The sequence below is a fragment of the Pteronotus mesoamericanus genome, unplaced genomic scaffold (assembly GCF_021234165.1).
Source record: "Pteronotus mesoamericanus isolate MK-2021 breed Mesoamerican mustached bat unplaced genomic scaffold, CSHL_Meso_final contig_25, whole genome shotgun sequence".
Classification (NCBI taxonomy): Eukaryota; Metazoa; Chordata; class Mammalia; order Chiroptera; family Mormoopidae; genus Pteronotus; species Pteronotus mesoamericanus.
In genome coordinates, this window is record NW_026555105.1 from 28035815 (window position 1) to 28052014 (window position 16200).

Below are 16200 nucleotides of genomic sequence, written 5' to 3' on the forward strand. Positions count from 1 at the left end.
AGGCCAGGTTTGGGGTGTGTGGGAGAGGCAACTGGCAAATGGTTCTCTCACACATCGATGTTTCTCTCTCTCTGTGTCTCTCTTAAAGATTTTATTTATCTATTTTTAGAGAGCAGGGAAGGGAGGGAGAAAGAGAGGAAAAGAAACATTGATGTTAGGGAAACATTGATCAGTTGCCTGTCTCAGGCACCCCCAACCTGGGACCAAACCCACTAACCAGGCATGTGCCCCTGACTGGAAGTCAAACCTACGGCTCTTTGCTCTGCAGAGCGATACCCAACCCACTGAGCCACACTGGTCAGGGCTTCCTCCCTTTCTTTCTCCCTCCCTGCCCCTCAGTCAATCAATCAATCAATCAATACATATCTGTATGTGTATAAGAAATATGTATATAACACATAAAAATGTGGATCATTCTTGCAGACAATTTTTTACTTGTTTAATAGTATGCTCAGAGCATTTGTAATTTCTTGACAAGGGTTGTGAATATTTTTAGAAACTTCTAAATTTGCTGTTGTCTAAATTTGCTGTTGTTCAGCTAATAACTATCCTTGAAAGCATTATTTTTAATGGGCACAGAATATTTAAATACGATAGTATATTTAAGCAATTGCTTAGTGAGGCTTATACAAAGACAATATTTTTCTACCATAAATAGCACAATAGAGTGTATCATTTTACCACATAGATTTTCTATACATTTACTTAGAATAAATCCTACTAGTAGAATAACTAGATCAAAAATATGGACATTTCAAGGCTGTAGAAGTATATTTCAAAATTCTTTTCCACCAAACTATACAAGAATGTCCTTACCCCCAACACTTAATAGCATTCACTGCTATCATTTTCTTAATCTTACACCTTTTATATTATTTTTAAAAGGTTATTTAATGGCTTAATGAAAATGGAGGTATTTTTAGCAAATGGGGAAAATTGTCATTAATGGTGCTATAGATCAGTGTCAAATTAGATTTGTGCTTGAAATAAAGCTGTTTATTTAAAAGCTCTGGATGATCTGACCTAGCTGTCCATCAGTTTTTAGAAATATAAAGATATCTTATTTAAAGATTGAAGAGCAAGACACTTGAATCCGCTTGACTTTTCGTCAGTGGAAATTTTATCTCAACACCGTGTGTCTGGAAAACAATCTTGGTTGTTCTCATCATGGTGTCATATGAGGTTCTGGGTTATTTAATGGGATTTTTATGGTTGGATGAGGAAGGGATTAATTCCTTATGGAACTTGTGAAAGTAAAAGATAGAAGTTACCCTTAAAATTTATAAATTTATTACTTGAATGTTATATGCTTATCAAGTGGAAGCAAATGCTTTTTCAAACAAACTCATTTCTTCACAAACAGAAACAAAAAGTTGAAAATGCCTTGGTTGGCTTGGAGGAAGCTACAAGTTTTATTTAAAATTGTGTTCATTGCTAAGGGTGCAAAACTGTTAAAAAGACATCTGAATCCTGGGGTATGGTACACTGTAGAAATATCTTTGCTCTTCAAATGGGCTTTGGAATAGAAGGACAGGAGTTACCTGATTTCATTTCTAGGTGACATTCTATTCTGTACTTTTCTTTCTGTCTTCAATTCAGTTGAACAGATGTATGTTAAATGTCCATCCCTCCAAGGCAGAGCTATGCCTACTCCTTTTCAGAGTGATTTGGTAACTTGCTAGGCCTTTTAGGAAGATGTCCAGCTTCAGTTGGCCCAATGTGTTTTTTCCCCTTGGGCTGCTGTAAAAAAAAAAAAAAAAAAAAAAACAAACCTCAAAGTACTGGCTAAAAACAACAAAAATTTATTAGCTAACAGTTCTATAGAGCAAAATTTAGAAATCAAGGTGTCTGCAAGGCCACACTCCCTCCAGGCTGGGGGAGAGAATCCACTCTTTGCCTCTTGTAGCTTCTGGTGGCTGCCAGCACTCTTTGACTTGTGGCCTCATAGCTCCAATTTCTGCCTCAGTGACTACATTGCCTCTTCCTTCTCTGCCTGTGTCAAATCTCCCTCTGTTTCCCTTTTTAAAGGACACTTGTGATTGCATTTAGAGCCCATGAGGATGTCACAAGATAATCTCCCCATATCAGGACCCTTTACTTAATAGCATCTCCAGATTTTTTTTTCACCATTTAAGATAACACTCAGAGATTTCAGAGATCCAGATCTTTTTGGGACCATTGTTTATCCTACTTTAAACACACCTGAGTTCATGAACTTCCCTCTGTCAGTTGCCTACCAGGATAGGAAGCATATATCCAGAAACAAAAAGTTCTTTGCCAATGTTTGACCCAGCTGGCCTAAGGAGGCAGAGTTGACTCAGTAATTGAACCAGCGTATCTGGGATAGGTGGTCTGGTAAATCTTAAAGACTACCTAGCAGATTTAAAGATGTGCATAGCAGAGTAGGCCAACAAACAGAACTCCTCTTCCTTGGTTCATGCCAACTGGCTGGATGAATGAATGAATAGATACAAGGCCTCCTTTATGGATGATGTACATGTCCTACTTGAATATTTCGTCCCCAACAACCTACTTGATTTACCTTGTTGTCCTCCTACAAACTCCTCCAGTTTCTTGTCATCTTCTTTCGAAGGAGTGTTTTGCCAATGCTGTGAAACAAGGCCTTTTAGGACTCTCCTCTTTTGTCCCCTCCTTGTCAGGCTCTGCAGTCCAGAGACTTTCCCTTCTGCAGCCAGTGCAATAGCTAATCCGTTCCAGTTGCATAAGAATTTAAAAACAATAAGACTTTTGAAAAGCACACTGGCCTTCTTCCAGCTGCTGCTTAAGGTGTTTACCCTGGAAAAATTGCCAAATTATACTCGTATATCCCTTCTTTGTCTAAATTCTCCTCTACTTTCCGTGTCCCTGAAGGAGGAGGGCCCTTTCTTGTGGGCTCTGAATGAGGAGGTGGTGTTCTTCTAGGAGGTGGAGGAGGCTATTGAACCTTGAAGTATCTTGTGAGTGAGGCCTTGGAAGGAAAGCCAGAGAGTTTGGAAGAGGAACCTTTGGCATGACCCAGTAAAAGTGTTGTTTGCTTTTTGTTTATTTTTAAATTAGTTAGCTGCATATGGGGCTTTGAGATAATTGCAAAAAGTATGTAGTTATAGAGTGACCAGACCCCCATTCCATCCCTTTTAAAAGAAGTAACTGCCCCTTTAACTCTCTCTGGAGTCAGTTGGACTACAACATGCACCTTCATTTGTTCCCATTTGAAAATCAATTACCTGGATCAAACTGCTGTTAAACACGATTGGCTGGGTCAGCCTTTTCTAGTCTGTAGATCATAGTTGTACCATCAGTATACAGTAATCCAGTTGCTGCCCCTAACGACCGGCCCTCGGAAGTATTTCAGAGACACTGAGAAGAATAGCTCCTAGTTTATAACGGGGGAAACACAGGGTCATTTTGCAAAAATGCCTTTTACCTTGTTCAGAACCCCAAAAGCTCTGAGAAAGTAAGCAATAAAAAGAGCTCCTACCTCCACTGCAGAAGGCTTTAGAGATCAAGGTCAAAATCACCCTCCTTTTTCCATTAGCCTCTACCAAAGCCCTTCACATAATAAGACCATTTTGATGAAATTGGTACCCAAGGTAGAGATGAATGTTTTAGTAGTAAGGTTAGTATTGGAGTCTAAAAAACATCATATACTGAGGATATTTGTTGTGTGCTCTTTTTTTCTCTCTTTTCCCCTCTGTCTAAAGGATCCTGGGGAAATCAGAGTTTAGCCAATGAAACATGATGCAAGTTGATACAAGCTCCCTCTACATTTTCATTTTTAACATGACCTTTTTTATATCAGAAGTCTCTTGTCGCTTGCTATTCCCTTTAAAATAAAACCAAAGGGAAATATTGAAAGGCATAGTTGGCAGGAGTGAGAACACGTAAAGGTCTGCAGAAGACAGGTTTTCACCCACTCTTCTCCACAGTCTTGGTCCACCAGGGAGGCTGCCATATTGTTTTGTTTTGTTTTTTTCATCTGTCTTTAATGTACATACTTGGGTTCTTGTAGTTGGTTATTCTGAACAACATATTCATAACAGATGGAGGGGGTGTGTATGTCTGTTTTTATCTGTAGATCTGTTTTATGGCATTGGAGGCATGAATGCACATCATTGCAATAGACGCTTGCATCTATGCTGCCTTGTGTGAAGAGACTCTGTGTGTGTGTGTGTGTGTGTGTGTCAGACAGACACTGAGAAATGAAATGGAAAGACACAGAGAAGGACAAACTGAGAAAAGAGGGAGATGGAAAGACAGGAAGAGAAACCCAGTTACCGTCATTGTAGGAGGGAGCAAGACAGGGACCAACCTACACATGGATGGACTGGTGAAAAGTACCTCCCCCTTCTCCCACTCTCTCTGCATCCTAGCTCATCTTCCTAGCTTTACATGGGAGGCCTTGGAGCTGATGAATGGAGGCCTGCTTCCCACGTTAGCTGACCTGGTTAGGATGCCCTTCATGCTTCCACCAACTTTTAACTGGTCAGTAATAAGTAATGGAGAAGTTCCTCCTCAAACACCAATGGTGGCCATTATGAGAAAGCTACCTTGAAACATGACCCAATATATTCTTCATCGTCTTTAAATTGTTTGGAGACTAAAGAATAATGAATCTACCTATCTGTATGATTTCAACATTTTTTGAAATTTGCATATTTTTATTTACACAAGCACACATAATGTAAGAATATATTCCCATAATAAAAATATCCAGCTGCAGGTAAACACTAAAGAGATTTTGATTTTCAGCCTAGGTCCTTATTTCCTCCCCAGAAGTTTAAGCAGGGTCATAAATTTGGAAGGTTCTTTCAAAGGTTTTAAATAATTTACATATATATATATGTATGTATGTACCTAGAGCAATATGTAGGTTTGTGTGTGTGTGTGTGATTACATAAATGGTATTACACTATTCATACCATTCTGTGGCTTCCTGTTTTGTATGTGTTAAAGACCTCTCACATTCAGGTGTACCTTATCTTGTGACATATGTCAAGATACGTATAAACTAGATATTTCTCTTTTTTTTCTTTAAAGCCTAATAAAGGTATAAAGAATATTAAGGAAAATAAACATATGTTAAGGTACAAGTATGAACAGAATGGATCACATGGCTAACTGCCATGTAGCTTCTCAGAATCGCCTTCACTGGTAAATTTCCAAATGCCTGGACTGCTCTTTTCCCTGGAAAATTAATGTAATGGGGTCCAGAAATTGGGGTGTCCAAGAAAAATATATTCTCCCCCACCCCAAGACAGGCCGCCACGGAGGATGGGAAACCTGGAGCAGGGCTATTGAGGGTTACTTCTTCAATTTCTCTTTAATCTCATTGTGAATCACATTGATTTGTTTTCAGTGTTAAAGCATTTTGAATTATTCTTTTAATAACTTTCTGGCATAGATTTGTTTATATTTTAGCTAGAATTTTTCTCTGTAAGAGATAACCATCTCTACAGTTGGTTGGTTTCTCATTAACCCCATTACGGTGTTGTCAGGATCTGATAATGGGACTTGTGAGATGAGTTGGGTAGTAGCTTTAATTTTTTTGTGTGTCCTAAAAAGGTAGGCACACAGGATTTACCTTTTCCTTGAATATTTGGTAAACTTACCAGTAAAACCATATGGGCCTAATCTTCTATTATTTTTTCAATTACTACCTAGATCTTTGGTCTGTTAAAGTATTCTGCATTTTTGAACTGCTTTTTTTTTTTAACTTCTGCCCTGGCTGGTTTGGCTCAATGGACCGAGTGCCAGCCTGCAAACCAAGGGGTCGCCAGTTCAATTCTCTGCCAGGGCACATGCCTGGGTTGCGGACTAGGTTCCCAGTACGGGTGTGCTAGCGGCAACCACACATTGATGTTTCTTTCCCTCTCTTTCTCTCTCTCTTCCTCTCTGTCTAAAAATAAATAAGTTTTTTAAAAAATGTATAAAAAAAGAAAGAAAAGAAAACCTTCCACATTATTTACGTTTTCAAATATTTTGATAAGTTATACATAGTATTCTCTTATAGTTTTTACCTTTTCCTTTTTGTAATCACACCCCACTTTTCATTGTGAATGTTGTGTTTATGCTTCTTCCTCATCATCCTTCTCCCTCATCTTTCTATACCTCTCTTTCTCCCCAACACTAGCCTAATTTTTATCCAATATATAAATATTCATAAATAACTTTCCTGATCATTCTTGTACCATTTTTGGCTGCAAGTTACATTTCTAGGGTTTTTTTAAACATATCTAGGTTTTGATGCATAATGTTCCTATCATTTCTTTCTAAGAAGTTTATAATTACTGCTTTGACTAGTCTGCTTAATTCAAGAATTATTTGGGAGTATGTGCATAAGTTTTCTTTTTCTTATGTGTACAGATTTCACACACTTTCTGTCATTAATTTTTAAGTTGGCCCACTTTGGATTGACAAGTATGGTGATCATAATTTCGGCCTTTTGAAAAATGCTGAGGTTTCCTCTATGGCCTAATCATGATTAGATTTTGAGAGTGTTATATGTGTATAGAGTATCTGAGGTACAAAGAGAAAAGGAAGAAAAGATAGAGGTAGAGACAGATAGAGATAGAGATAGAGAAAGAGAAAGAAATGGAGATAGGTAGAGATGGAGAGAAAAATATGTATATGGCTGTTAAACCTTCTGCTTCCATTTTCCGCCTCTCTAAATTGTTGTCATGCATCCTGTTTTTTTGTGTGTTGTATTCTTTTAGAATTCCTTGGCTCAACTTCATCTGAGCTCTCTTTATAATTCATATTTTAATAGCTGTTATAGTTCTTTACATTTTAAAAAATTATGACTCTTAAAAGTTTGATTTCAACAATCTTTTCTAAAATTTCTAGAATTTCTAGTTAATTAGTTTTGGGAACAGAATGCACTCTCTCCTCCCTCTCAGGATATCAGCTATACCTAAGCCAAAGCTATTGGTGCTGTTAACTCTGTTTTCTTGGATATAAGTCCTTCTACATACTGTGTTTGATGTGTATCTCCTACGTTCTTGGTGTTGCTTAAGTATTTGGCAGTTCTTGGTGGGTGCCCACCTTTTCATTTAAAATGACTTGCTTGCAGCTGTTGAATGTACACCACAGTGCACAATGCTAAGAAAGGGGGATAAAAGGAACATCCAGCTTTTCCTAGGTGCAAGCAGCAACCCTGAACAATGCCCGGGCTCTCTTTCAAAGTTATAATCTCAGTCTTTGCTGGAAAGCAGACATTCTCTTGTTTCCTGAGTGGCCCAAGTAAGGAGGAGTTGTAAAAGGCCGAAGAGAGGGCCAAGGGTGATGAGAAATTCCAGCTACTTCCACCTGATTCTGCAGTTCATCACCCTGTGCGCTTTTGCTGCATGAACCTCCAGGCTTGCCGTGCAGGCGTTGCAGCAGCCCTCTGCTATGTACAGGGTTCAGTGTGTGGTTTCCTTCTTTTATCTGATGCCATCTGATAATGGGTATCTTATTTTATATGATTTGAAGAGGGAGGGGAAACTTCAGAAATGATCGCCTCTGGTATTTTTTAATTATATTATTTCTCCAGGATTAGAGACAAGGAGACGGGAAGTTGGAGTCAGATGAAGGGAAAAAGAAAGAAAAAAGACAATTTGTGTACTTACTCCATGTGTATGAAGAAAAGCTTTCACAGACACGTAAAGTGATTAGCCTTTGATCTTCGCTTGTTTTTAAATTTGTATAATAATGAGATACTCATTTTCATTTTTAGGTCTTGAATATAACCATGGCCAAACCTTACGAATTCAACTGGCAGAAGGAAGTTCCTTCCTTTTTGCAAGAAGGAGCAATTTTTGACAGATATGAAGAGGTAAAGAGGTGTTATTAATGTTTTCTCTCAAAACATCCTTATAATTATTTCGTTTTAATTACAGGATTGAGTAAGTAGTCTTTGACAGAAGTAAAAACATCTTTGAAATTTATAAGTTGGAATAGTTGGAAAGAGGCAAGGTATGAGATATAATAATGATAGTAATACTGTATTTATTGAGTACTTAACATGTGCTAGATGTAATGATAATGATACTATAAATTATTGAGAGCTCACTGTGTGCCAGACAGCCTTCTAAAGCATTTTATGTGTTTTCTTTAATTCCTCACAATAACCTTATAAGGTTGTTGCTATTATTATCTTCGTTTTACAGATGGGTTTCATGTAGGAACAGTTTTTGCTTAATGAAATGCTTTTGGCAGGCTTTCCACATAAAACTTCCTATTTGTTATAAATGTAATGGTGATTGGACTTCACGCTAGTCATTTGCTTTGCTGGTTTCATTGATACAGAACAGCTTGACCTAAACTTTATATGCCTCTGCTTCTGTCATTTATTGTTCTTGCAAGGTGGCGAGTTAGCTCAGGCTTTTCATAAGGCGGGGGCTTTCCGGCCCCCAATCTGATTAGAAGGTTGAAGAAGGTAGGTTGAAGCCTCCTTAGCATTTTAAATGTCCTGTTTTTCTTAGATTGTACTTGAATTTGAGGCGAATTGGAGAAGGGTGTGTGTGTGAAACTCTGTTGCCTCTAAGACACGGTGAAACGTAAAACTTGTGAAGACTTCATTAGAGTGAGAGTTGGTTCCTTTCACAGTCACTTGAATGTATGTGGTGGCCCTCCCAGAGGTTCAGACTGTCAGGCCTTTGCATGACATCTGTGTGTTTATGTGACTCAGTACTTGTTGACTTTGTTTTTCCAAAATGTGCATCATTAATATGCTCTAGATTTATCCCATAGTTGCTTTGTGAGTAAACAAAATTGAGAAAGGCAAATTACGGTTCCCAATGTGGTTGCTATATTTTGTATTGAATTAAAGCATTTGAAATGACAGCTATTTGTATGACTGAAACTTTACTACTTCTCAGAAAGCAACAGCTAATTGCATTCTGTTATCAGAAGAAAAAAATAATAATATTCCACCACCTGGATGCAGCCACTTTTAATTCTTTGGCAGTTTTCCTTTAGTCTTTCTATATGGTTTTCTTTTTTCTTTTTTTCTCTTTCATAGTTGTGATCATAGAGTAACCCTTTGAAAGTATATATCAGAGCCTGTTTGTCCTCTATTTAAAATGCTTTCATGGCTCGCTAATATAGGATAAAGGAAACATGTCAGAATGAAATACAAGGCCTTCCATAATTTGGCTCAGGCCTATTTCTACAACCTCATTTCCTACCAAATTCCTATACATAGTCTCTGTTTTAGCTATAAAAACTAGTTCTGCCAATAAACTATTCTATTACATGCTCTGTGTATGCTGCCCTCTGTTTCTGAAATAAACTTGTTCCTCCTCGTTAGACTGGTGAACTCCTACTCATCCTTCAGAACCCAGATGGGAATTCTCCACCTCTTTGATATCTTCCTTGACACATTCAATAAGAACTGATGACTCCTTTGTGCTACTATTAACTTACCCTTTCATCTATTACACTGCATTTGTCTTTATTTAATGTTTCTATCTCTTCTACTATACTCTGATTTTCTTTAGGTCAAGGGCCATATTTTGCTTATTTCTCTCTGGGGACTAGCAGAATGCCTTCAACTGCTAAACTCACCGTAGACATCTAGTATCAAAGGGGATTTTAGACACAATTGATTCCAACTCTGTCTGGTTTTATTGATTGTTTTTTTTTTTGATTTGTTCATTTTATTGATAATTGCAATGGTGATGGGACTTGGTAATTTTTGAGGTACATGTTAGTACCCCTGTGTACTTCAACAGATTCCAAATATTAGGGTAGACCATATATTTTTATATTTTAAGTTAAAAATTACCAGTATGAATAATCTGATATAGTTCAAGCCTAATGCAAAGTAAATTTGTTGCAGTTGACTGCTGTTATCCCCTTTATACACCTTGCCAAAGAGAACCAAGGGCTAGCTTAGATGCACTTCTAAATCCTTATCCCAGGTAAGCCAGGCCTAAGTTGGGTACCAGTGCCAGCAAGTTGATGTCCATTGCCCTTCATTCTGAGTTGATGAGAGACACCTCTCCCTGAATCAGCTAGAGTGTCCCAAAAGATCTGTGGTTTCTAAGGCAGTTTCCCGAGGCTCTGGAAAACTGTAGGATAATTTAAAAATACTATGTGGCTTCCAGTTACTCATACAAGGTCATTTTGAAGTGATTCAGTGTTACCACTGCTTGAATATCTCTACTACTATGATATAAGCAGAAACATATTAGAGAAAGAGGTCCTTCTTTGATAAATAAAGTAAAATATGATTTGATGAGCTGGAAGTTCATCATCATGGAATCATTTTTTATTTCTTATGAATTTCTTTGGTTATTAATGATCACAACTAACATTTAGAAAATACTGCTTACTTGCGCTTCTAAAGGCATTGGCTTTTTTCCCAGATTCCTCTGAAAATGAGGTAAAACTAGGAGGAAAGAAATCATGAACAAGTATGAAATACATCTAGCTAAGCTTTCAACTTTGTTAAGTGCTAGTTTAAGCAAAAACTTAAAAAATGAACCTCATAAAGTAAATAAATCTCTTTATAACAATATATCAAACCAGAAAACCAAGTAGTATTTCAAGTGGACTGTAGCTAGTTTTTCTTATTATTTCCCAATCCTATAAGACTCAATTCTTTGGACCCACGGCCATTAAAATATTCAAGGCAACAAAATAAACAAAAAAGGTTTGTTTCTATAGTTTGTATGTAAACAGCAGTGAGAAATGACAGCTGGCAGCAAGCGGGAGGAACAAGAATTAGAGAAAACATAACCTGAGGCTCCCAAAAACGTCACGGCAAAGGGACCACGTGTGACGGGACATAAATGCCTTCTGCACCATATGACAACTATCATAATGGCCTGAAGGATCAGGTAAATATTGTGACCCACTGATTGGTTCAAAGAAGTCAGAGAAGTAGGTGAGTACCCACTGCGTCAGGAAAAAAGTGTTTACTAGCCATGGTTTTAAAATTACATCTTGTCAATAAATATAATCAGTGCAACTGTATTTAAGCCTTATTTTATTATTCCTGCATTACAAAGGGGTTTCTCTGAGGGAACCCAAAATTTCAGAAACTATAGCAACCTGCAATGTGCACTCTGATTATATACCCATACCATTTCTGAATCTGTTTTTTTTTTATCTGACTTAGATTAGAAGTTACTCAAATGCAAAATATATTTTGTTTCTAAGCAATGCTTGTTAGGAAATCTGTTAAATAGAGATTTTTGTATTGCAGAGGACAGAAACACAGTGCTTTTTAAAACACATGCAACCCAAATGCCTCTAACTCCAGACTTTCCTTTGATATCCATATTAAAGGGGCTGGAGGCCCTATCCCCTGGCTACTCAGGGCTCTCCCAGTGTTTCCTAGAATTCCTAGGAGCTTAAACTCTCTTGATGATTAGTCATATCCCCAGTGTCTTCTTACCACTCTGCTGCCAGGTTTAGTTTGTTTCTCTTCCTAAATCCATTATTATCACCAAGTTCCAGGAACAAGGACATTGTGTGAAATAGACTTTTACTGAAGATTGGATGGTAGCAGAGAACTGCAGCACCACACCAGGACACATTCAGATTAAGTATCTGAGACCATATAATTTCATAGTCAGCCCTGCTGAAGGATGTCTCATTGTTTGTCCTCTTTTGCCCACTCTCCCGCCAAGATGCATGTTCCTGTTTCTTTCTTTTTAAATCTCTCCCCCAGAGTCCTTTTCCAATTTACCCTTTTCCTCTTTTCCATACACCTCTTCTCGAATATTAAAAAAAAAAAAAATTATCCCTTTCAAGCCAAAGTAGAAAAATGGAAAATTCTAGTCCCTTGTTTTCCTGAGCAGTTTGACTTCCTTTTCACCTCAGATTCTCCCATCCAAACTCCTGAGACCTTCTTCTCTGTTGCATAACCTTGAAAGGCCAAGTATGTACTTCAAATAAACAAAATTTAAAAGAACTTTACAGTTAAGAAGAACGCTGCTATCCTAAAGAAAAGTGATCACCATGGGAACACAGCAGTGATGGCTGAGTCTGTGCTGCCCGCTACCACACTGGCTGTTCATGCAGCACTTGAAGTGTGGCTGGTGGCACTGAGGCACTGAGCTCTCAATTTCATTTAATTTTAATGAAAACTGACATAGATACATGTGGCTTGTGGCTGTCGTATTGGACTGCACAATTCTGGACAATCAGCTCAAGTGATTGTACAACCAGATTTTTGAATACCATTCTTTTTTCCCAACAAAAAGAAACAATTTTCAGTTCATTTAGTTGGAACCTACAATTTCATCAATCATTTCTTAGGGGCAGCTGGACCAGAGATTTAAAAGTTTTACAGATGACGCCTGGGCCAACCCTCCCCACATCACAGATCCCAGTTTGGGCCACCCCTTTTTCTCACCTATGGGCCTTGAATGCATCTGAGGCAAGCCGCCCAGATTGAGTGCCTTTTTTTGGTAAATACTTAGTCTTTACTCCCTTCTACCTGCCACCTCCTCCCTGTCCCCTACATGCACATAAATGGAAACATTTGGTGCCCACTACTGCTAGGAAAACAGAAACAATTATAGCCATTGTAAAGCCCAGAGGAACATCAAAGTGCAGGATCAGAACAAACCTAAAGTCAGGCTGAGAGGACAGGCCAGATTTCCCAGGAGGTTCTTAAATCAAAGGGTGGGCTGCATGATGAAGCCCCTAAGGGCCCAGACCACCTACACACCCCAGCTGCTCATCAGGGAAGCGAGGACTTTTTCAAAAATAATTTTCAAAAAACTAAAAACACAACCCTCGTGGAAAGTATTTTCATTTAAAGATGTATTTAACTCCTCAGTGAGGACGCCAGCATGATGATAAAGTTAGTTCTAAGTGCGTTGGAGGAAGAGAGTTTTAATACCATCAGGAAAGAAGAGTTGAAACAATATTATCAGTGAGATACAAAACTGGTTACTGCTCTAGGGGGCAAAAAACTAATCTCTGCGGTGGTCTTTTCTACCAGACGCAAATCATATGCATCTCTATAGGCCAAAAAACAGCTGCAGCTTATCTACCTAACTTCAAAGAATCTGGGCACTAAACAGTGGTAAATAATAAACCAAACAAAGGTACTTTCTTCTACAGAAATAAGTTATTTTTGGGCGGGTCTCTAAATAGCGCTCTTGTATAATGTTGGCAGGATATATAGCCAACTATGTATCTTGCTCCCATGTTTTGGATAATTAAGCTGACCTAAAAGGTCAGGATATTGGGCTCAAAGAGTAGAAAATGAAATTGTTGCATATTTAACAGAGAAGGATACTTACATAATGATAGTAATCATGATAGATCCTTTCAACTTTTAGAATCAACCTAAAAGTAGGCAAAACATTTAATCATTATTGACAAAAGAGAATGAAGAAGTTACTAACTTTACATAAGGTAAGGGTGCTGACAGGTACTGGAAACTGCAAGGGGTTAGAGGAATGGAGGAAAGTTAGCACTCTAAGCGGGAGACAATCTTGATATAGTTGATGGTACATGAAATAGAGGCTTGCGTTCATTATTTAAAGTGTAAAAGTTGCCAATTACAAAACCAAAAATAATACAATTTCAAATTTAGAGTGAGGGGAGCCAGCGAAGAAGTAGGGAAATGAGTTAAACGGAGTTCGATTTCTAAATATATATTCTACAGAACTTATTGTTACATGTGCCTGGTGAATATCAGTTCAGTTCTTGGCTGCTTTGACGTGAGTCCCTCTTTTTTCAAGCTCCAGTCCCTACTAGAATTGGACATTTAAGACAAACAAACAAAAAAAGTGTTGATAATCACGTTCTTATACACCAAATTAAGTCTGGACGTCTCAGTTTGAAACTGCAGGCCCTGAGCATATGGCCCCAGATGCTGTGCCAGCCGCACCCCCACGCTCTCGCCCACAGTCAAGTTGTGATGAGGAAGGTGTAGGATTGTGCTCCTTGTGCTGTGAGAAGACCGGAAGGGCAGCGGGTACAGGGGACTGACCTGAGTGGCCTCAGAGAGCAGGCTCCCTTGGGGCTGAATCTCAATTGATGAGTCAGTCAGCTAATCAAAGCACAGCTAAGTTGAGGGCAAGAGCATGGGTGTGGAATTGGGGCACATGGCTTGACTTGCTGGGGCAGAAGGACAGTGGTAGAGAAGAGCAGCTGAAGCTACAGAGATGGGCAGTGTCCACACCATGATTAGCCTTTCATGACATCGTGAAAGCTATAGGGAGTCTTTGGTTGGCATTTCGCAGAGAAGATGAAGGCCTGAATGATGACTGGGAAGTGGGTCTGGCTGGATTCCCAAAGGAATCGTCTGGGAGGGAAAAGGTGTGATTCAAGAACCCAATAGATATTTGCACATGTGGGAAATAAGGGGAGAGGTGGAGTATGGGAATGAATTAGATCCCTGGCTGGGTTGCTCAGTTGGTTGGAGCATTATCCAGATATGCCAGCGTTGCTGGTTTCATTCCCAGGAAGGGCACATTTAGGAGTCAGCCAATGGATGCATGAATGAGTGGAATGGCAAAATCCATGTTTCTCTCTCTCTCTCTCTCTCAAAAAAAAAAAATAAATAAGTTTTTAAAACGAGAAAGAAAAGGAATTAGAGACTCTCCTAACCTGGGGGATATAGAAGGCGAGAATGAGTATAAAACAAGGTAGAGATTTCCGGCACAAGATGCTGAGCAGACTAATGCAAATGAAGAGAATGCCAGAGAAGAAGTACATTTACGGATGCGCTTTGTGCTTCCACTTCTTGAAATGAATGGTATTTATTGTCATGTTTTCTGTAATAAGAAACATTTTGCATATAATAGAACTCACATAGGATTTAGTTAAAGGTTAATTGAGCAAAGAAGGGATTGAAAAATATACTAAACTATCTAAATAGGATGAACAAATGGATGCATTTTCCTCCTTTCTCAGCCCTTCACTCCCAGGGCCATTGTTGGCATCTTGGTTGGAGTGGGCATCATGTGTGGGCACATGTTAAAAACAGAAGTCTGGAAAGTAGGCAGACGCTCATCATGTAGAGCAGCAAGCAGCTCTCAAGTGTGCTCCCCAGACCAGCTTTGTCAGCATCACTTGGAACCTTATTAGAAATGCAAATTCTCATGGATAAATCAGAAACTCTGGGTTGAACTCAGCAATATATGTTTTAATAAGTCCCCAAAGAACTCCAGTGCACACTCAAGTGTGAGAATCAGTGGTATAGAACCGAAACAAGGAGTTCGGATTTTTTTTTCCTGATTGTTATGGGAAGCTATTTTTCAACAGGGATTGACATGATTCGATTTACATTTGGACACAGATATGGTGGTAGCTGTTTGGAGAATGCTCTCTGGGGGCATGGGCCAAGTGCACGCAGGAGATAGGACATTGTAGCTGGAGACGTTGGGAATTTAAGGAAGGTGAGCTGCAGTCATATTCCTTCCTCTTATTGGCTATATCTCCACAGACAATTTCTTAACATCCCTGTGCTAGAAAAGAGCAGATGTTAACCTGGGTGGGTCTGAAGAGTATCTTTTTTTCACCTGAGGATTATATGATCTCTTACCTATCAGCCTTCAGTTACCTCTCTTAGAGTCACATCATAGCCATGTGACTCCTCTCACACAAGAGGAAAGCTGTGACTAGGCACCTGGGTACTTAATCAGTTGGTCTGAACACTGAAAGAACCCAAAGTTGCAAAAAATGACGTCAACCAGGTTTTTGCAAAAACACCGGCCTGTTCCTACCTCTCAACCAGACTTTAAAACAATAGTGCTGATAATGTTATCAATACTCTCAAACCCTCAAAGCTTAGAGCTCATCGTCATCCAAGCACTGGGCATTTAAGGAAAAGTCTATATCATATGGAAAGTTCCAGAAAGTAAGCTGATTTGAAGACAGAAGACCCTGGTTTGAGCCTTGACCCTGACATTTACAAATTATGACCTTGAGCTACTCCTTTCACCTGTCTGGCAGATCGTCCCTCTCACCTCGCATGGGGACAATATGTCTATGCTAGAGGCTCCTGGTAGGAGTGTGTTAGCCACCCAGTGTGTGTAGCAAAGCAAATTTCTTCAAAGCAAAGATTCCGCTAAGGCTGAGACCATGTCTCTTGTATAAAATGTTCAGCCAATACCTTAACAGAACCTGTTGGAAACCTTAAAGAGCTACCAGTCAACTCTTAGCACTAATAATCAGACTCAAAGATTCTGCCGATAAATGGCTTTTAGTTTCTCCCAAATTTTATTCTCTGCCTTACCTCAGAGTGAC

At 38.9% G+C, this 16200-nt stretch overlaps 1 protein-coding gene across 7 annotated transcripts in view; it reads left to right on the forward strand.

Annotated features, from left to right (window-relative positions):
- PLCB4 (phospholipase C beta 4) overlaps nucleotides 1-16200 on the forward strand; it is a 392492-nt gene that overhangs the window by 225497 nt on the left and 150795 nt on the right. For 5 of the 7 annotated variants that reach the window (XM_054574035.1, XM_054574037.1, XM_054574036.1 and 2 more), the window contains one exon: nucleotides 7715-7813. In XM_054574035.1, coding sequence (XP_054430010.1) covers nucleotides 7730-7813 — 84 coding nt within the window. In that variant the 5' untranslated portion in view covers nucleotides 7715-7729. Of the gene's footprint in view, nucleotides 1-7262; nucleotides 7446-7465; nucleotides 7641-7714; nucleotides 7814-16200 lie in introns of those variants that run through there. The other 2 variants (XM_054574039.1, XM_054574034.1) reach the window with 2 other exon arrangements.